The sequence below is a fragment of the Panthera onca genome, chromosome B3, assembly GCF_046562875.1.
Source record: "Panthera onca isolate mPanOnc1 chromosome B3, mPanOnc1 haplotype 2, whole genome shotgun sequence".
Lineage (NCBI taxonomy): Eukaryota > Metazoa > Chordata > Mammalia > Carnivora > Felidae > Panthera > Panthera onca.
In genome coordinates this window covers 39,605,119-39,627,011 of record NC_138344.1, presented here as the reverse complement: position 1 = coordinate 39,627,011, position 21,893 = coordinate 39,605,119, and the positions used below count along the sequence as shown (strand labels likewise).

The window sequence follows — 21,893 nt, the reverse complement described above, 5'->3', positions numbered from 1 at the left end:
TCGTGCTCTGTCTCTGTCTCTCAAAAATAATAAACATTGAAAAAAATTCTTTTTTAAAAAGGGAAAAACAATATTTTTCATTTCTTAGGAGCACATCATCTGTGAAAGAAGTACAAAGGAGGAAGAAAGAAGGAACAAGTTTTAAAACCCCCTTTTTTTGAGTAAGGAGCAACAGAGGTGGTTACTTTGCTGCTTTCTGTTCCAATGTCAATATAACATAAAATTAAAAGATCTTTAAAAACCAATGATATCAAGTAGCACTTCCTCACCCTTCCAAGGGGAAGAAGAAAAGCAAAGGACACTGAATGGACTCCTGTCATCTTTTCCGTGATTACAAACTGAAAGCAGATACAGATACACCAGTCATATATTCTAATAGGCCAGTTTTTAGTCCAACTTCCACAGAATCTTAATTTTTATGCAACTGGAGGCACTGCTATCTGTGTCTATGACTTTATATCTCTTAAGCAGAGAGTGGCCACAGCTGAAAATCTAGCCTTACTCCATAGTTTACTATATTTCAAAGTAATCAATCATTAATCACTACTTAATTCCATCAGAAGATGAAGAACTCACCTGTAAATCATAGGGCTTTCCAGCCCTCACTAAAAAACTCAGTAATATACTGGTGTGTGCAAAATGGACATTCTCATCCAAGAACCCATGTAAAAGTAGTAAACGATTTGGTCTGGAGAAATGGAAATATCAGAGGATTAGGCAAAATAGAGTATTTGGGGAAAAAAACCACTTACCTCCTTTAATCACAATTACCTATTAGTAAACATTATAGTTATGTAATATATACAACTATATACAGTTATGTAACATAATTATATGAAAACATATAACTGTATAATATAATCAGTGTTAATAAAGTTAACTTCTACTATAAATGTTAAAATAAGAATTCAACATTTTCAATAAATTTATAATATATTAACCAGACACTACATGTAACGAAAGATTAAAAAAATTTTAAATATCACGTGTTCAATTTCTTATGAAGATATTAGCATATATCAATATAATAATTACAGCCTGTCCATAGGGAAAGAAAAATCATAAACATCATCCATAAAATATATTTAAGCAGAAACAGAGTATTTTCCATCTTGAAACAGTTACGTACTTATTAAACTTCTTTCAGCACCCTCATTGCTTCAAATATAACTTATAAAAAAACCTAAGTGTATGAACTGGCCTGTAACTCAGCTCTGAGAAAGAGCTATGCCACTCGAGTATTCTTTAGAACATTAGTCTTGGTTTTGCAGTATTTGTAGTTTTCATTATTATTAAAGACAAATTTTGACACTACAGTTTTAAATTTATAATCTTAACTTTAAAGCTTGAACTTACTCAGAGGGAAACTTTTCTGCTTGCATGGCCACAGATCCTAAGTAATAGCCCTGTTCATTCTGGTCAGGGTGGCCCATGTAACGTTCCGTGTAGCCTGTATCATAGAAGATCCACAGAGTGACTGGGGCCCCAGCAATAGCAACCTACATAAGACAACAATGACAATCAAGTGTGGTCCAGAAAAGAATGGCTAGCAATGAGAATGTTTAACTACAAATTTAAAGGCTAAAATTATCCTTAGGCTTTTGCCCCACATGCCCAACTGGGGCATACATTTCTGAGTTAGGCAACTCAGAAAATCAAAGTGGAGTGCCAAGATCAAGAATTTGATACTTTGTGAGTCAGTTAGCTTCAAGTTCCACAGGCATGCCACATACCAAACCCCTAACCTGGGCTAGTTGAAATATATACACGGGACACTTTGTTGAACAGGGAGACTGAACTAGAACATATGAATGCCTCAGTGTAAACTCATTCCTGCTACTGGGGAAAAAAAGTGTGACAAGTGTCAGCTTTTATATCAAAAAAGCAGTCATTTCTTTCTTTCTTCTTCTTTTTTTTTTTCAGCCTCTACTGGGAGTACAGAATTTTTAACAAAAATTATGAATCAAATATATTTAAGCACTAAATACTTCCCTCATTTTAAGGTCCCCACAAACAGTTTTACATTTAAATATTCTAATTATTTTGACAGCTGCAAGCCTGGGAAAATTATGACAGTTTTCAGAGTTCATTTTGTGGTTATTATAAAGCTTATGTGAATATACATGCAAGAACAAAAACTCTATTATTTTAATTCTTAAAAATTATTTTCAGTGTAAGATAAAATCATGTTATTCAAATATTAAGAAAGAAAAACACTTCACAATTGCCATTCTCTTAACAACTTTTAGCATCTTTATTTCCTTCTGGCGTATTTTTCAAAGAAGTTGTTTATAAAATTGTAACCAACGTTTACACATTTAATACAGTAGTCATTCAATAAAGATTTATTTAGGACCTACTATGTGCCAAGCAGTATGCTTGGCTACTGAGGATAGATACAGTGATGTGCACACAATCCCAGCCCTCAGAGCTTTCAGTCCAGTAATTAAATAAGTAATTATAATCCACATTGTGTGTGTTTTACTAATCATGGCTATCTCCCATAATCTCTGCATGTCTATAAATAGCCAATAACTGGTTATCAAGTTGACATGTGTTTTTTGTTCTAGATACAGACAAGTAAATATATATCTCACATGGCTATCACAAGTTGACAAGATCATCTATTATCTCGCATGACTGCAGATACACAAACTCTAACATTCCATAATATTGCCAACCCTGTAAGCCTTCAAAAAATAGGCATTTTCTCAGATCCTCAATTTATAGAAAATTCTACCCTTACTACAAAAAGAAGTACAATAGGAAGTCACATACCCTAAAGATATCCGACCTCTGCATTAATGCCATCAGGGAGAGGTATCCTCCATAGGACCAGCCATGGATGCCCACACGATCTAAGTCAATGAAATCATATTGAGAAGCTAGATATTGGAGTCCTTCCACCTGATCGTCAATTTCTATTTGACCCTGTCAAAAAAGGGAGAACATTTCACTCACTGACGAATAGAAGTCTCCTTGTAAGAGTGCTTTTAAAACTGATAAATGGGTTTTACTAAAAAATACCTGTAGTTTTTAAAGAATTCATTATCAATTGACATTCTGTTGGCCGAAAAAAAAATTTTTAACTCTATTTAGAGAGAGGGGCCTATAGCTTCCATTGCTAGTCAGTCCAGAGTTTTGTAACCCCTTAGTCATAAAGTTCTTTCCTACTAAGACCCAAACTGTTCCTGGTATATGGGTATCTCCCCTTTCCATTTGTTCTGTTGTCTGCTAAGAGGTCAGCATCTTCCTTGTAACAAGCCTTCCTATACCCAAAGACAAAAAATTAGCCCCCTTAAGTGGTTGACTAATTTTACTTCTTTTTAAAACTTAATGCACTAAAGCAGAAGGAATCACTCTTGAGGTCTTTCCTCCTATTTCCCCGTTATCGATTTCTAGGAATTGAACATACACTATTTCTTCAAAGTCCTATTAAGTCCTAATTCCTACCACCACCACCCTGTCTGTATTACTAGGCCTGCCAGTGCACACAATCTCACTTCACTGAGCCAAAAACAAAAATAAAAACAAAAAAACTTACATGAGAATACAACATAAGGTCAAAGAACTGGCTGTGGGAGAAAATCCCATGTCTTACTCAGCATGTCCAATACACTGGCAAACACAGTAACTGCCTTACTGTGTAAAAGGAACATCGGATTCTCATCATTTCCCAAAGCAGCAGAAAGGACATGGGGCATCTCTAAAAGGTAGCATTTAAAGCTTCCTGTAGAGAGAAAGAGGCTTGTCACAAGGAAGGCACTAATCAGTTGATTTCTCTCTTCACAGAGGACAGAACAAATCTCAATTATTCCTCTCAATAGGGGACAGGATGCTGAAAACTAAATGGTGCTGCCTTCTGGCTAAGCTGGACATACCAAATAGAAAGAGAAGGTACTTCTGTGTAAAAGTGGTTCTATCTCAGCTCCCCGAAGTTACATACAGGTGGATGTGAACTAGCCTAGTGAATATCAAGTTGCATCATCCCTCCCACCCCTGAACACTCTCGCTCTCCCTCCCTCTCTCTCTCTCTGTCACACACACACACACACACACACACACACACACACACACACTCTCTCTCTCTCTCTCTCTCTCTCTCTCCATCTCTTACGGCCCCTTCCCCCAACTCACTCTCTCTCTCTCTCTCTCTCTCTCTCTCTCTCTCTGGGACTTCACACCAAACAATGAACCAAAAAAATATAAATGTCTTAAAAAAGAAAAATGTTTGTATGCTCACACACCATTTTATATTTAAAGGCGCCTTCAAATTTAAGCCCTCGGTGACAGGATCCCCTGTTGTCTATCACTACAACCACATAACCCAGAGAGGCTAGGGTATTCAAGCGGAAATACTTGACTCCTTTAAATCGATTATTCACCAACTGCACCTGAGGAAGAAATACAATTTCAGTGAAATTTATTATATGGTAATATAAAAAAAGCATTAAGTGACAGGATGCTGTGAAAAGTAGAAAGCTTGAATTTTTTGTATTATTTTGCTTTTAGGACGAAATTTTATTTTCTTGTGGCAAGAACACTTATCACAAGGTGTGTGCCCTCTTAACAAAAATTTAAATGTACAATATAGCATCATTAATTGTAGGACAGTAGGATAGAAATCTCTAGAACTTATTCGTCTTGCACACTTGAGACTTTATGCTTGTTGATTAGGAACTCCCCATTTCCCCCCTCCCTGACTTGTTTTTAAATTAACTTGATATTCATTACACACAAGAGATTTAACCTATCCCATAAAAAATTTGATAAAATCATTACCGCTACCCTAAAGAACTATGCCATTCAGATGACAGAGACAAGGATCATTTTTTCCTCCCTATCTCTCTCTTCTGGGACTGTCCCTGACTAGCAGTGGAAAAATTCAGTATTTTAATGAAACACTGTGACCAGCTCAGCTTCCTTTCTCCTGTGACACAAATCAGTGCAAAAGGTAGGATAATTCTTAAATCGCTTTATCACCCTGGAACCTACACCTCAAAATGACTGAGAAATTAAAGGTAGTTTAGTGCCTCAACAGAAATAAACTAGTGAAAAGAGGACTTTAATTAGAGGAAAGAAACTGAGAGAAGTTCAGTGTTTGGTGGACACTAAGACCACACATTAAACTACGACAAAAACGGTTCTGGCAAAAATGAAAGAAGTTTTTTTCTGGCTGAAACCAATGGAAAAACCAAGTCAGCCACAAGTTAAAAAATAATCAACACATCTTCACACAATAACTATATACTGAGCATTTACTGGGCTAGACTGGTGTGCGTGTGCTGTGTGTCTAGAGATTCTTCTCGTTTTGAACTTCTGCATATTCAGTGCCACTGTAACCACTGTAACAACGGCCAAACTGGTCTTCCTGTTTCTACTCTTGCTCTCCTACAGTCCACTCACTTGGTAGCAGAGGGATGATTTTTAAATGTAAATTTGGTAAGACTATAGCTTAGCTCCCTGAAACAGTAAAGAGTTTAGATCTTATTCTAAGGTCCTTACCATTGCCTTTGAAATCTTATATTATCTGACCTTTGGCTATTTCTCTGACCTCATCTCATACCAAATCCCTACTTACTAGACTCTAACCCTATTATCAACCATATCAAGTTGACTCTAATCCCCAGGACCTTGACATTTACTGTTCCCTCTGTCTGGAATACTCTTCCTTCAGATCTTTAACATGGTCATTCCTTCTCATCTTATGTACCCTCAGAGACATTCTCTGAACTTCCTATCAGAACTTCCATTTTAGTCACTTTGCCATTGTCTTTCCCAACAATTACTATTTAAAAAAATTTTTTTAATTTGTTTTATTTTAATTACTTATTTTAGAGAGGGAGAGGGTGTGACTGTCAGAGAGGGGCAGATGGGGGGGGAGAGGGAGGGAGGGAGGGAGAGAGAGAAGAGAAGAGAAGAGAAGAGAAGAGAAGAGAAGAGAAGAGAGGGAGGGAGGGAGGGAGAGAGAGAGGGAGGGAGAGAGAGAGGGAGGGGGAGAGAGGGAGAGAGGGAGGGAGGGAGGGAGGGAGGGAGGGAGGGAGGGAGGGAGAGAGAGAGAGAGAGAGAGAGAGAGAGAGAGAGAGAGAGAATGAATGAATATCTCAAGCAGGTTCCATGCTCAGCACAGAGCCCAAAGTGGGGCTTGATCCTACAACCCTTTGATCATGACCTGAGATGAAATCAAGAGTCGGACGCTCAAGCGACTGAGCCACCCTCCAAAGAGCACTTCCATTATATGAAGTTATATCCTTTATATGTCTACTCATTTATTACTTTCCTTATTTAGCTCCATGAGGGTGGGGACCTTAGTCAGACTTGTTCGCTATGGTATCCTCGCTGCCTAAAATAGTACCTGGGACACACTAGGAACTCCAATAACTATTTGCTGAATGAATGAATAAAAAATACAGACAGGAGAATGATGTTTTCCCTTTCTTTAAAAAAAAAAATTATTTTTTAAAAACTTGAATTCCAGTATAGTTAATGATGTTTTTCCTTTCTATCTTGGGAGAAGGGGCAAAAAGGAAGGGAGCGGAAAAAAGTACTAGACATAAAACACAAAATAACTATGTAAAGAAAACTACTTCAGTTCACTTCTTTGCCTGTTGTCATGCAAAAAAAATGGCCTCAATTGCCTGATATGAATTTCCCTTGAGAGCCAGTGTTTCTGCCTTTGTAGCCAGAGCCCTGCTACTTCTGGAAGAAGGAACTTAAACGTAATGACCTCTGGCACTGAGGATTCAAAGTTCTTCTTCAGTATCCACTCTTCAAAACCTGTGTCCTGCTATCACTTAGGTCGCTCTGTTGGGCACTTCTATTTACAGAATGTGGCACATAGGAAACATCACAAGGATTTGTTAAATGAACATTTAAAACATACAGCTGTTATCAATGAAGAGTTTAAAGAACTAAGCCTGGATGACTTTAACTGGAAATATTTGTTGCTTTTCTTGGATTTCACTTTTGTCCAACTGCAGGCATTGTTGCATTTAGTGACAAAGTAATCCACTCCATGTTACAAATTGCGATACTGTTGCCAATCAACAGATTCCCACTTTGCACTGAATATACTCGGAGAAAGAACACAGTTTGGATTGCTTACAAGATTTAATCAAAGTTCACAAAGCTTTCTGTGCTATTAAAAAAGATGTGGCCTTGGGGTGCCTGGGTGGCTTAGTTGGTTAAGTGCCCAACTCTTGGTTTCTGCACAGGTCTTGATCTCAGTTTTGTGAGTTTGAGCCCCATGTTAGGCTCTACGCTGGCAGTGCTGGGCCTGCTTGGGCTTCTCCCTCTCTCCCTCTCTCTCTGCCCGCCCCCCCCCCCCCCCCGCCCCCCAACTTGTGCTGTCTCTGTCTTTCTCAAAATAAATAAGTAAACTTAGAAATAATAATTAAAAAAAGGTCTGCTCTTGTATTAAGGAATATCTTCATAATTAACCCAAATGGAGTCAACAAGAGGATGGATAATCCCAGTGCGTTGAAGGGCCAGAGGCATTCTATCATGCAAAGTCTCTTGGGGAAATCTTGCAAACTGAACAGAGTATTCTGAGAAGAAACTGTTTCTGTAAGTGTAAGTATAGTTGTACTCATAAAGTACTCTAAACAATTAAACAATTTTATTTTAACTGCATTGGCTAAGATTTTTTATTATGGTAAAATATACATAAAATTTACCATTTTGACCATTTGAAGTGTACAATTCAATGGCATTAAGTATTCACCCTGCTGTGCAACCATCACCACTATCCATTTCCAGAACCTTTTCATCACCTCAAAGAGAAACTACGTATCTTATTAAATAACTTCCTATCCCTTCCCCAGTTCCTGGCAACCTCTATCTACTTTCTGTCTCCATGAATTTGCTTCTTCTAGGTACTCATACAAGTGGAGTAATAAAATATTTGTCCTTTTGTGTCTGGCTTATTTCACTTAGCATAATGTCCTCAAGGTTCACCCATGCTGTACCATGTGTCAGAATCTCCTCCTTTTTTTTTTTTTTTTTTTAAATTTTTTTAAATGTTTATTTATTTTTGAGACAGAGAGAGACAGAGCATGAACGGGGGAGGGGCAGAGAGAGCGGGAGACACAGAATCGGAAGCAGGCTGCAGGCTCTGAGCCATCAGCCCAGAGCCCGACGCGGGGCTCGAACTCACGGACCGCGAGATCGTGCCCTGAGCTGAAGTCGGACGCTTAACCGACTGAGCCACCCAGGCACCCCTAGAATCTCCTCCTTTTTAAGGCTGCACAATGTTCCATTATATACCACGTTTTGTTTACCCATTCATATGTCAAAGGACACTTGGGGCGCTTCAGCTTTTGGCTACTGGGAATAATGCTGCAATGCACGTTGGTGCGCAAGTATCTGTCCAAGTCTCTGCTTTCAATTCCTCTGGGGATACACCCAGAAATGGAAGTGCTGCATCAGACTTAACATTATGTTTAAAGAACTGCCATATTATTTGCCACAGCAGCTGCACCACTTGACATTCCCATCAGCAATGCATGAGTTCCAATTTCTCCACGTCCTCAGCAACATTTGTTATTTTCCTTTTTTCTTTCTTTTTTTTTCATAATAACTATCCTAATGAGTGTGAAGTAGTATTTCATTGTGATTTGGATTTTCATTTCCCTAATGACTAGTGGTGCTGAATATCCTTCTATGTGGGTTAGACTTTTTAAACATAATTAGTAATGAGGAATAATATAAGGATTCCTTTTGTCTTAAAAATCTACACGAGCAGTTAGTTTTTATAGTGTCTTTGTCACATACCTCATATGTCACTTCTTCACTGGAAAGGAGAAACATCCTTCTTACTCAGCCTTAATATCAAAATAACGTAACAAAAACATGTAAAGCTTCTGAGAGTATCCTGTAATTTCTCTCTTGAATTTCTTTGTTTTAAGCCTTTTTTTTAAAGTTTACAAAGATTCAGCTTCAAGTTTTTAATGGAAGGCTAATTTAAATGTTTATGATTTACGTGTGGATGAGTATAATACAAATGTGAATCATGTTTGAAAAAAAGCTTAATGATGGCAAAGTGATTTAACTTGATATATGATCGTGATTGCTGAGATTTTGTGGCTTATGTAGTTATTTTGCTTTTATTCTTTGGATGTCCTTTTCTTTCTTTTCTCTCTCTTTCTTCCTTCCCCTTCCTCCCTCTCTCTTTCTTCCTTTCTCTCTCTCTCCCTCCCTCTTTTTTCTCTCTCTCTCCTTCTTTTTCTCTCTCTCTTTCTTTCTTTCTCTCTCTGTCTCTCTCTCTTTTTTTTTAAATTTTTTTTTCAACGTTTTTTAATTTTTATTTTTGGGACAGAGAGAGACAGAGCATGAACAGGGGAGGGGCAGAGAGAGAGGGAGACACAGAATCGGAAACAGGCTCCAGGCTCCGAGCCATCAGCCCAGAGCCTGACGCGGGGCTCGAACTCACGGACAGCGAGATCGTGACCTGGCTGAAGTCGGACGCTTAACCGACTGCGCCACCCAGGCGCCCCCCTCTCTCTCTTTCTTTCTTTCTTTAGCTCTGGGGAGCCTGGGCAGCTCAGCTGGTTAAGTGCAGCTGGTTACGTGCCCAACTCTTGATTTTGGCTCAGGTGATGATCTTATGGTTTGTGAGTTTGAGCCCCATGTTGGGCCCCACAGTGACAATGTGGAGTCCACTTGGGATTCTCTCTTTCTCCTTCTCTCTCTGCCCCTCCCCTGCTCTCTTTCTCTCAAAACAAATAAACTTAAAAAAAATAATAAAGCTCTACACCCAATGTGGGGCTTGAACTCAAGACCCTGAGATCAAGAGTCGCATGCTCTACCAACTGAGCCAGCCAGGCACTCCTATTTTTTGGATATCTTAGCATCTAAATACATTTCCAAATACTGGATAACTAGGTATAATTATAAAGGATATTTACTGCGTCAAGAGCTGCACTATAAAAACAGTGTAATTATATTCTAATTTCTTCAAGGGCCCAGTTTAAGATAGTCAATAGACATTTTTAAAAAGTGCCAATTAACCAATGCACCTACCCCAAATACTTTATTTACTCTGATAGTCAACAGAATTTACTTAATATTTACATGCTAATATTTCATCCAGAAAAAGGAATATCACAGTGTAAACTCTTATAGTGTTGAATAGAAGTATAACAGTTGCCTTAACTAGATGATAAAAATATTCTAGTCTGCTTGAGAGATACAGACTTAGAATGGAGAGAGGTAACTCATTAGGCTACCAAGGCTTCTGCAAATATCTATTAAGATTCTTTTTACTTACCAAGACAGTTAACTATTTAATTTCATTTCCCAAACAAGATTCTTCTCTACATAAAAGACAACATATATACCTACTGACATGAATATTTCATTCTCCAATGACTGTTACAGTCCTACTGTAAATTAAGAAATTGACACTTATTTACACATTAGCCATGTAACAAAATCCAACTTCTAAACAGGAATTAGAACATAAGCCAGAGTCAATAACAGCAGAGGCCCAACAATGTTCACATCTTAACTTAAACAATTGATGAGACATTTAAAATACAAATCACCCCCCCCCCCAAAAATATGTGTGTGTACACACACACACACACACACACACACACACACACACACACACACGTATGCATATAAATATGCCCACCTGAGAGGTGGGTGGAGGGATGAGTGAAATAGGTGATATCAGGGGATTAAGGAGTGTACCTGTGATGAGGGCTGGGTGATGTGAATTGTTGATTCATTATACTGTACACCTGAAACTAATATAACACTGTATGTTAACAATACTGGAATCAAAATAAAAAAATTAAAATAAATAAACAGGCCCACCTGAGGACCACCATATATGAACAGCACAGTGGGGTATTTCTTTCCAGGTTGTAGATCATGAGGTTTGTACAGCATCCCATACAATGTAAATCCAGTAGTACTTTCAAAAGAAAAAATTTCTGGAGGGGTATAGTCAGGCAGAGGACCTATGAGGAGATAACAAAAATGAGCATGTAAAGTGAGTTCTTATGGGAGCTCTAAAATCTGCGAGCAAGGAAAAGAAACCATAACCCACAACTCTACACACAAATAACTGACTATCTCCCTTTCAGGTGGTCAGCAAGAAATTAAGCAAAAACATTTATTTTTAAAAAAGAAAATCTACTGAACATATCACATTACCTATTTCAAAAGCAGATACAATGTATTCTGACTAGTCCATGGAGCCTAGGAGGTATTTAGATGCAGCACTATACAAATACTTAGTGCTTGGTTCAGTGTAACTTAATGATGGTTAAGCCACATATCTGATTAGAAATTGGAAGCACAAATTTAACTCAGTCAATTTAACTTGCTCATAGCAGGCGCTCAATAAACATCTGTTTCTGATCATTAGAGAATAAACCTAACCAGGACCCAGAAAAAAAGAAAGTCACAATCAGTCTTTGGTTTACCAAAGCTATAGAGATCTACCCTAAGAGTGTATATTGGATGATGTTACAACCTAAGCAGAGATCGTCACCATATTACAAATCCTACTTGTGGACAACAGAACATACCCTGTGGTTTTGCATTAAGTTCTTAATCCCTTAGCACATATTCATGAGTGAAAATACTTAACAGGAAAAAGAACTTGGGGAGAAAGTAGACTAAAGATATGCAAAATTAGTCCTTTTTTTTTAAGAAATCTAGCATTTAAAAAATAGTTAATTCTGTGTTCTTCACTCTTACATAGAACAAGCGTTCTATCTTTTATTAAGATGGCCATTGCAAATGCTTTAAAAGAAAGAAAGCTGCCACTTGGTTATTTGTTTATCTGGGAAATCATCCAAACATGTGAACAAATAGTTTTCAAGCTGATATTGTGACTATTTTATTCTTATTTTCAAAAAGGCCTTCCAGGGGTGCCTGGGTGGTTCAGGCCGTTGAGCATCCATCCGACTTTGGCTCAGGTCACGATCTCATGGTTCATGAGTTTGAGCCCTGCATCGGGCTCTGTGCTGTCAGTGCAGAGCCTGCTTTGGATCCTCTGTCCACCCCCCCACCCCGCCTCTCTCTGCTCCTCTCCCACTCATGCTCTCTCTCAAAAATAAACGTTAAAACAAACAAACACCAAACAACTAAAAAAGGTCTTCCAGGGGGCACCTGGCTGGCTCAACTGGAAGAGTGTCCAACTTCTGATCTCAGGGTTGTGAGTTCGAGCCCTACATTGAGTGCAGACATTACTGAACTTAAAACAAAACAAAAACAAAACAAAACAAAACACAATCTTCAAAAAGGCCTTCCAGACCTGCTCCTGCCTGAGTGGGAGGTTAATGCATCTTATTTGGTGGTTGATAGAATAGGAAGGGTGGGATCAATCAGGAACTCAGCAGCTCAGGGATAAGTGGTGGTAAGAGATGAGAAATGTGGACATATGAGACAGGTTTAGTGCACTTATGTACTAATCCTACTTAAAATCAGGTTCAGGGAAATGAGTACCTGCTGAATCCAAAATGGTGGCCCAAAATTCCTTTGTTTTGCAAGTTGGGTCATCTTCAGGACTTGATAGCTTGTAAAGGGACACACAGTGTGGATTCTTCTGGTTACTGTACTTACTTATAAAGAAGTCACAATGCTAGAGAAAGGAGAAACAATTACATTTTCCCTCATGGTGCCAGAGCAGGAGTATGGTTAAGAGTCTGATCATTTATGTCCATATATGATGCTAAAGTTAAAACCTGACTTTTTAAAGTTTTTCTTCAGAGAATCAGACTTCTGCAAGCCAATCTCACTGATTTTCACATTACTCAAATGGAGTATTATATGAGCAGAGAGTTTTTTAATTGATAGGAAACCCTTTTCCAACAGGGACTTAATACCTGGCTGATGCAGCAAGAGTGGGAATAGCCACGGTCAGTCAGCCTTGTCACCTCTCCAGGATTTACATAACTGACCACATACAGGTGATGTTCTAAAGGAGAGTCCTTGGTGCCTTCAAAATACACCAGTTTCCTGACTTCATCAACCTGGATCTGCCAAAAAAACAACAACAGAAAAACCAGTGCTAGCAGGACCTTGGCAAGGGCCAGTAATTCAACAAACAATTTCCAATCATTTGAGTCACCCTTTGACTTGTGCCTCTTAAAAAATTTTGCCACAAATGTTAGTAAACCTGAGTTGGTTTTGCTTATGACTTATACCTAAGAATATATCTTTCCCGGAAAGAAAAAGGACACTCGAATTGCATGCTATTATTAGAATTTCCTATATGGTAAAAATGTGTGCTTTTCTTAAAATACAGGAGTTATTTCAATAAAACATACCTTATAGGGAAAAAAAAATCCTACATTGCAGGTTAGGCCAACCATTCATACGTACTTAAAAGACTCTAACTGTAACATTCTGTATTTTTCTCAGTGCAGTATTAACTTAGGCAGTACTTTTTTGGCCTTTTGTACAAACTTGCAGAAGTATTTTATCTATTGGGTTGGGAAATAAGTGAACTCAGTTTCAATACTGGTATAGTTTGTAAATAAATGTAGGTAAGATCTTTTTAAGTCTTTATTCAGAACTCAAAAAACTAAGTGCACTCACAGCTGAATTCACTTCATATTCTTCCCAAATTACAGTAAGTGTTTAAATAAATGGCTTTTATTGTCTCTTTAAAAAAATCTACCAACCTACTCAGTGTTCAACGAAATTCAAATTTTTTAACACAGCAAAGAAAACATGGATACATTTACAAAAGCAAGTATTTTCAAATGCCACATTTTCTCCAGGAAGCTTCTTCATTATCAAATATATTTTAGCATACACAGGAACAGAAACACAGTTGAGATTAAGTAAGCCCATATGAGATATACAGAAAGGATACAAGTGATAGGAAATGCCAGAACAAACATTCATGAAGCTTCACAGGTATGCATTGATCTGTGCAAAAGGTTAGGACAGGTTCTGCTCTGGACCTAGCAGCTGGGGGTCAGGCCTTTCAAAACTGAAGAAATAACTGGTTAATTTCTCACCCCGGATTATAATGGTATTTTTCTTTGTTTCATGTAACTACCTTATTCAAGAAAAGTATCAGAATCACTTTGAGGGGCTTGTTAAGCAGAGGGCTGGATCCCATCACCATTATTTCTTTTTTCTTTTCTTTTTTAAATGTTTAATTATTTTTGAGAGAGAGAGAGAGAGAGAGAGAGAGAGAGAGAGAGAGCGCGAGCGCGCGGGGGAGGGGCAGAGAGAGAAGGAGACACAGAATCCAAAGCAGGATCCAGGCTCTGAGTTTCCAGCACGGAGCCCAATGCAGGGCCCAGACTCACGAACCGTGAGATCATGACCTGAGCTGAAGTCGGACACCCAATTGACTGAGCCACCCAGGCACCCCTCCCCCATTATTTCTGATTCAGAAGGTCTATGGTGGGCCTGAGAATTTACGTTTCTAAAATGTTCCCAGGAGATACTGAGGCTGGGCAGTTGGTCCAAGGACCATACTTTGAGTACCACCTCAATAATGAGTACATGGGCTTAAAAGTCTCAAAGCATTAGCCAATTACTGCCATTAAATATCTTTGGGTGGGAGGGGCACCTGGGTGACTCAGTTGGTTAAGCATCCAACTTTGGCTCACGTCCTGATCTCACGGTTTGGGCCCTGCACTGGGCTCTGTGCTGATAGCTCAGAATCTGTGGCCTGCTTCAGATTCTGTGTCTCCATCTCCCTCTCTCTGCCCCTCCCTGGCTCATGCTCTGTCTCTCTCTCAGAAAGTGAATAAACATTAAAAAAATAATAATAAAAAAAATCTTTGGGTGAGAACAAGGTCACTGGCAAAAGCAGAGAATGAAGAGGTAACTTAAAAAAATAAAACAGGGATAGAGGGGAATACAGAAGGGTAAGAAAGAGAGACACAAACACATTACATAAGTAAGCATGACATAAAGAAGAAAACTGATACACATAACGGCAAGTAGCAGGAAGATGTTTAGGTTGCCCAAATGAGGTTCAGATTTACATAAATACAATTCTGGGGTTTCCTTAAGTATTATCCAACAATTACAAAGCAGGAAGTTTACATCAGTGTAATTTTTTGTTATCAGAACTTCTTATCAGTGGAAATCAAACTTTAACAGTTGCCTATGATATTCTAAAATTTTTACCAAGAAAACCAAATCTGAGATGTGGATCTTCACTTTTTCTCCTTCATCACATTGGGGACTATGAGTGACTTCTAGAGTAGCCAGTATACCGGTATACATAATCCTTCAATAAATCTCCAAATCAATTTGAGGGAATCATAAGCCTTCACTAAATCCTGGTAGCATGTATCAACTTAACTATGTATCACACCTATAAAGGATGAAGTTCTTAGAGATCTCATGAAACTGACCACCTAACTGAAAGTTGAAACAAACACAAAATACTGTGAAAGGCAAAAGAATGAGAATTCACCAAAATGATACAGAAAACCGCACACTGAGAGGAAACAGAGGAAACAGAAGAGACATTTTCCCCCTTTTCCCTATCGGTCTACACTCTGTACATAGGTCCATCACTCTTGGCAGGTAGTGGATAAAATTTTACATTTGTGAGATAAACAGGTAAGTAAAAGAGAATCACTACCTCAGAAGTAATAAATGCAATTTTTAATGTAGAAATGACATGAGCAGTCTATAAGAGACACAAACATAATTTTCAAACAATATCCCAACTCACTTTTGCAGACTCAGAAAGTATGGCCCAGCCCCTTCCTTGTTAAGTAGCAACATTATATTTGAAAACACTGACCTTAAGTAACCAGTACACATCTGATACCAGAGCTATAAAATGGGGGAGATTTAGAACTTAACCGAAGATTTTTCCCTTCTAACAACTTGAGTCCTTTAAGTCCCTAATTTAATAGTTTCAAAACATCGGGGTCATATGAAGTTGCACTACTGCTTTTCGGTACCGCATAAACACAGCAGATGTTGACCAAACATATCAGTAGAATAAGAGAACATACATTAGATCCATGCCGGCCAAGAACTTCCCATTCACCACTGGTAATTGCTATTTCCTCTTTGACAGGACACTTGAAATCACCTAAAGAGAAACATAATTACAAGTCAGCACTCTATCAGACTATAAGCAAATGACTTACAGAATAAAGAACACTATTCTAAAACTCTTCTTTCCAAAAACGTACATTAAAAAATTCAAGTTATGTCTGGGGTAATAAAATGTTTTGAAACTCAGCAGAGGTGGTGAATGCACAACACTGAACGTACTGTTCATTTTCCTTTACTTCTTAATATTTTAATTTTTATTTTTAAAGTAATCTCTAAGGGTGCCTGGGTGGCTCAGTGATTAAGCATCTGACTTTGGCTCAGGTCATGGTCTCACAGTTTGTGGGTTCAAGCCCTGCGTTGGGCTCTGCGCTGACAGCTCAGAGCTTGGAGCCTGCTTTGGGTTCTCTGTCTCCCTCTCTCTCTGCCCCTCCACCGCTTGCACTCTCTCAGAATAAATAAATAAACATTAAAAATAAATACATACACACATACCTACCTACATGCATACATACATACATGTAATCTCTACACCCAACCTGGGGCTTGAACTCACAACTCTGATAGCAAGTGCCACATGCTCTACTGACTGAGCCAGCCAGGCGCTCCACCACTGTTTAATTTAAAATGTTTGTTTAAAATGTTTATTTTAAAATGGTTTATTTTAAAATGGTTCAGGGGTGCCTGGGTAGCTCAGTTGATTAAGTGTCCACCTCTTGATTTGGCTCAGGTCAGGAGCTCAGGGTTCACGAGTTCAGGCCCTGTATCGGGCTCTGTGCTGATAGAGCGGAGCCTGCTTGGGATCTTGGTTTCCCTCTCTCTCTGTCCCCCACCCCCACCAAGTTGTGCACTCACTCGCTCTCTCAAAATAAACGTATAAACCTTAAGATAAAATTTTTAAAAAATGGCTAATTTAATGTTATGTGAACTTCACCTTAAAATTTATTTATTTATTTTCAAAGAGAGAGAGTGAGAGAATCCCAAGCAGGCTCCACGCTGTCAGCACAGCACCTGACGTGGGGCCAGAACTCACGAACCGTAAGATCCTGACCTTAGCCGAAATCAAGAGCCAGACACTCAACTGATTGAGCCACCAGGCGCCCCTCACCTTAATTTTAAAAAAAGTCTACAGTTAAAAAAACCCCAAATTATGAGTTTTCACAATACTCTGCAATAATAGTGGAAGGATCCACGTAAATCAAGTGAAAACAACAAAATAGATTCTGATTACAAAGCCAGAAAAGAATTCAAAAGGATTTGTATTCCTAGACCTTTGATCAGACAAGGAAGTCTAATGGGTTAACAAGGCATTTCTTCCAGAAACGCAACAAAACCCTTAAAAAGCCACAGAAGAAAATTTTTAATAGAATTGTTCTTCATCTGCTAAAAAGTAAACTAGGTATAAACACAGTAAATGCCAACATGCCCCATTGTCTTTACAAGATTCTCTCCAGATAGAGAAGACTCTCTCAGTGGCCTAAGGAGGAGGTTCAAAAATGGAAAACCATTCCTGTTTGCCTAGCAGCACTATGGGGAGAGACAGCTGGGGAAAGGATGAGAAGGTGAGATAGTACGGGGTCTTAACTAGGGTCCCACTATAGTTAAAAAAGTTGATTTATTTTTTCCTTAGATGCAAAAATTCAACTTAGTACTTTAAACTTTATGACCAGAAAATAAATAGTACTTAACATATATTTAACAAATACTAATTATTTCACATTATAGCCACTTTAGAAAGAGGAGGGAGGAGGAAAATAAAAAGGGTATCAAGAAAAAGGAACAATGGGGCAAGAAAAACTAAGAAAAAAGTAAGGGAAGAGAAAGAAGAGGTAGATAAACTGAGGGACCTAGAAAGACACTGAAAAGGGAACAAAGAAGCTAAGCTTCTGAGATGAATGTTAACTGAGGTAATGGTTCTGACACTCTTCAATCGGACTAAGAAATTTTAAGTTACCACCTTTTTACTACTGTCCCCCAAATACTATGTTAATTAACACAATGTGGTCTATACACACCACTGAAGTTATTCAGCCTTAAAAAGGAAGGGCATTCTCACATATGCTATGACATGGATGAGGACATTATGCGATGTGAGATAAGTCAGACATGAAAGGGCTAATACGGTATGATTCCACTTATATGAAGTATCTAGAGCAGTTAAAATCATAGAGACAGAAGGTAGTTGCCAGGGGCTGAGGGGAGGGAGCAATGAGCTGAACTGGGTATTACTTGTTAGGCAGTTTCAGCTTTGGAAGATGCAAAAAGTTCTGGAGGCAGATGGTAGTTATGGTTGCGTGACAATATGAATATACTTAATGCCACTAAACAGTACACTTAAATGGTTAAAATGGTAGCTTCTGTTATGCACATTTTGCCACAATTTTAAAAAATGGCTATGTTGAGTCAATTAAGTTACAAAGGGCAGTTAAGCATATAACATTACCATAAAGTGCCTACTATTCCAAAACAAACTCTATTATTAAAGTAGAAAATTATAACTCCATTAAAACAAATAAGTGGGAAAACTATTAGATAAACCATCTCACTTTTTCTAGGCTTACATATCCATTCTGTATTACATTCCCCAGAAGGAAAACCATAGCTTTTTATTTATTTATTTTGAGAAAGAACGTGAGTCGGGGAGGGGCGGAGAGAGAATCCAAAGCAGGCTGGCAGCGGGGTGTGAGGCTCAATCCCATGAACCAGGACTTCATGACCTGAGTCAAAATTGGAAGTTGGGTGCTTAACCAAGTGAGCCACCAAGGCACCCCAAACCATCACTTTTATTAAAAAAATTTTTTTTACTGTTTATTTATTTTTGAGAGAGGGAGAGAGAGACAGAGCACGAGCGGGGGGAGGGGCAGAGAGAGTGGGAGACACAGAATCCAAAGCAGGTTCCAGGCTCTGAGCTGTCAGCAAGAAGCCTGATATGGGGAACCCACGAACAATGAGATAATGACCTGAGTCAAAGTTGGACTTCGACACCCAAAACCATCACTTTTTAAAGAGAAATTACTTCAGCTGACACAATGTTTAGTTTCACTTTGGGCAATATAATTGTATCAATGTGAAGAGCTACAACCATATTGACTTCAGTGTAGATGCAGACAGTATTTAAAAAAATGAGTATGGCGGCAGGGTGCCTGGCTGGCTTAGTTGGTTAAACGTCCAACTTTGGCTCAGGTCATGATCTCACAGTTGTTGAGTTCTTGAGTTTGGTCCCTGCATCAGGCTCTCTGCTGTCAGTGCAGAGCCCACTTTGGATTCTCTGTCTCCCTCTCCACTTACTCTTTCTCTCTCTCAAAAATAAATATTAAAAAAAAAAAAAGGAAAAAAACCTAGTATGTAAAAAACAAACCAAGAACAAACTAGTATATAAAAATATCTAATAACCAAATAACATTTTAACAGTAGCTTTTTAACGTCTAAATATGACATGGGCTCACTTTAAACAAAAAAAATTACAGTCAAAGCAAAAGTAAAAAGCAAAAGTAAGTAATTCCATTCCCAGAGATTACCCACTATTAATATACATATCCATCAAGAACTTTGTTCTGTGTTTTCACACGTGCACGTATTTATATTTTAGTTTAACTTCTGTATTAAGTTATTTTTCATGTTATTTTTGAGAGAGGGCACGTGAGCAGGGGAGGGGCAGAGAGAGAGAGAGAGAGAGAGAGAGAGAGAGAGAGAGAGAGAGAGAAAATCTGAAGCGGACTCTGTGCTGTCGGCGCAAAGCCCGATATAGGGCTTGAACCCACGAACCGTGAGATCGTGACCTGAACCAAAGTCGGTCCCTCAGCTGACTGAGCCACCCAGGTGCCACACTTATGTATAAAATTTGATGAAGCAAGTACCGATGCTTACAAAGTATACAAAAGAGACATTACATTACCTTGCCCCTCCCACCTTCTACCAACATATATATATATATATATTTTAAATAAAAAAGGATTTCTTACTTGGGGCAGGCAGCCCACCACTGGATCGTTTATATTTGCTCTCCTTTAAAATGGATGTAATTTTGTATAAATGACGAAAACCTGTTTTGCATTCAGAGGCAAAAATAAATTCAATTTCATCTTCATGACTTTGGGGAAAAACATGAAAGATGTCATGGATCTGTAAAATGAATAGCTGAATTTACTACACACATTAATGAAAATACTGCACAAACAATTCAATTAAGTTAGAGAAAGAAGAATTGATAAATACATTCTGAAATATAAGCAACTGTCAGTGCTGGGGGTAATGTATATTTATGATATAGATTTTGCCTGGGCCCTTCAGATTTATCTCACTTTAGACATAGACTTCCTCCATTGAGAAATAAATGTTTCCAAAAGGTGAAAAAAGAAAAATACGACCAAAAGCTTTTCTTACTCACCATCTCCGTAATCCTTTGAAACTCGGCATGATGGTTTAATTATACAAATCTTATTATAGAATCTTATTATTCTTTTTTTTATTTTAAAGATTTTATTTGTTCATGTAATCGCTATACCCAACATGGGGATTGAACTCATAACCAGGAGATCAAAAGTCACATGCTCCACCAACTGAGCCAGCCAGGGGCCCCTTATTACTTACTCTAATTCAAAATCTTACTACTTTTCTTTTCCAAAGAGAAATATTTTAACAGTTGAAGGGTGAATCATATGAAGACTGTATTCATCCAGGGAGTGATCTGGCTTTATTAATTTTTGTATCTTGTTTAAATTTTTTCCACTAAATTGGAAAATTGGTAAATTTTAATATAGTCTGCCAACTTAAAAGAGAAAGTCTTTTCCAGACCTCTACTGAGGTCCTCCTGAAAAGCACTCATGAGGCTGTTTTCAATACTTCATGTGTCCAGGAAAAGGGGAAATTTGTAGCCAAGGAGATGTCATTTCAATGACATCTACTTTCTATCTATAAGCCATTCCATTCTGGAACCATCATTCCAATTTGAAATGTCCAAACTTAGCACATAACATTCATGGTTACTTGAATTTAATAAATTCATTTTGATAGTTTGCTATAAAACTTCACTTGCTTTAGCATTCTGAGAAAATATTAACCAAGTACAGAAAACATACATTTATCCAGATGTCTGTTGTTTCTTCATAGATAATCAGTGGCGTCACAGAGTCAGGCACCGACTCGATGAGTCTCTGTCTTTCCATGGCATCATCTTCTACTGGGATAAATAATTCAGGTGAGATCAACACTATCTGTAGGCGAGTTTGGGAGCGATCTAGTAGAATGGACCAAGCACTATTTAAACAAACAAAACAAAAAAGCACCAAAAATAAAGCAGGCTCTCAGAAAATGAATATTCCCTTACTCTCTCCCCTGGTACCCATCAGTTATGTCTGTAATCACATTAAAGAATTGCTTTAAAAGATATTAAATTATCACCTACAAATGGCCAATTAGAAGTATTAGCTTACTCTATATTTATTTTTTAAAGTTAAGCTTGAATAAAGCTTTTTTTTTAAACTGGTTTTCTTTAAACTCCTAAAACCACAACTAGCCTGTGAAATTGTTTTCTCCCTTTAGTGTCACCAATTGCCAGCCTTGTGAAACTCCTGTTGTCTACATTAGGAACTATATGCAACCATCTTCACATGAAACTCTACAAAAATTTTTGCTTAAATTAAAAAAAAAAAAAAAAAAAGAACACACCCTTACATGTGAGCCCTAAAGTCATACAATTTAACCACAAAAAAACACTGAAACCACGAGTGGCTATGTAAAAGAGAGAATTGAAATGCAGTGCCCCTATGCTTATAGGAATAAAAAATCCACAAGGCCACTTAGCTCAGGAAAAATTCTCTGTGCAGAAATAACTACTCTGCAAATTTACATGTGAAGGCATCTCCAATTGAGGGGCAATCTCTAAAGTTCTG

The 21,893-nt window shown here is 38.1% G+C and overlaps 1 protein-coding gene across 4 annotated transcripts in view; it reads right to left on the bottom strand.

Moving 5' to 3' along the window:
- Positions 1-21,893, bottom strand: part of DPP8 (dipeptidyl peptidase 8) — a 66,519-nt gene that overhangs the window by 7,209 nt on the left and 37,417 nt on the right. For 2 of the 4 annotated variants that reach the window (XM_060618240.3, XM_060618239.3), the window contains 10 exons: positions 21,081-21,258; positions 19,965-20,124; positions 15,960-16,039; positions 12,843-12,995; positions 12,463-12,598; positions 10,822-10,967; positions 4,248-4,394; positions 2,779-2,931; positions 1,357-1,499; positions 577-688 (listed from right to left, as the gene is read on the bottom strand). In XM_060618240.3, the coding sequence (XP_060474223.1) occupies positions 577-688; positions 1,357-1,499; positions 2,779-2,931; positions 4,248-4,394; positions 10,822-10,967; positions 12,463-12,598; positions 12,843-12,995; positions 15,960-16,039; positions 19,965-20,124; positions 21,081-21,258 (1,408 nt within the window). Of the gene's footprint in view, positions 1-576; positions 689-1,356; positions 1,500-2,778; positions 2,932-3,544; positions 3,731-4,247; positions 4,395-10,821; positions 10,968-12,462; positions 12,599-12,842; positions 12,996-15,959; positions 16,040-19,964; positions 20,125-21,080; positions 21,259-21,893 lie in introns of those variants that run through there. The other 2 variants (XM_078448740.2, XR_013556328.2) reach the window with 2 other exon arrangements.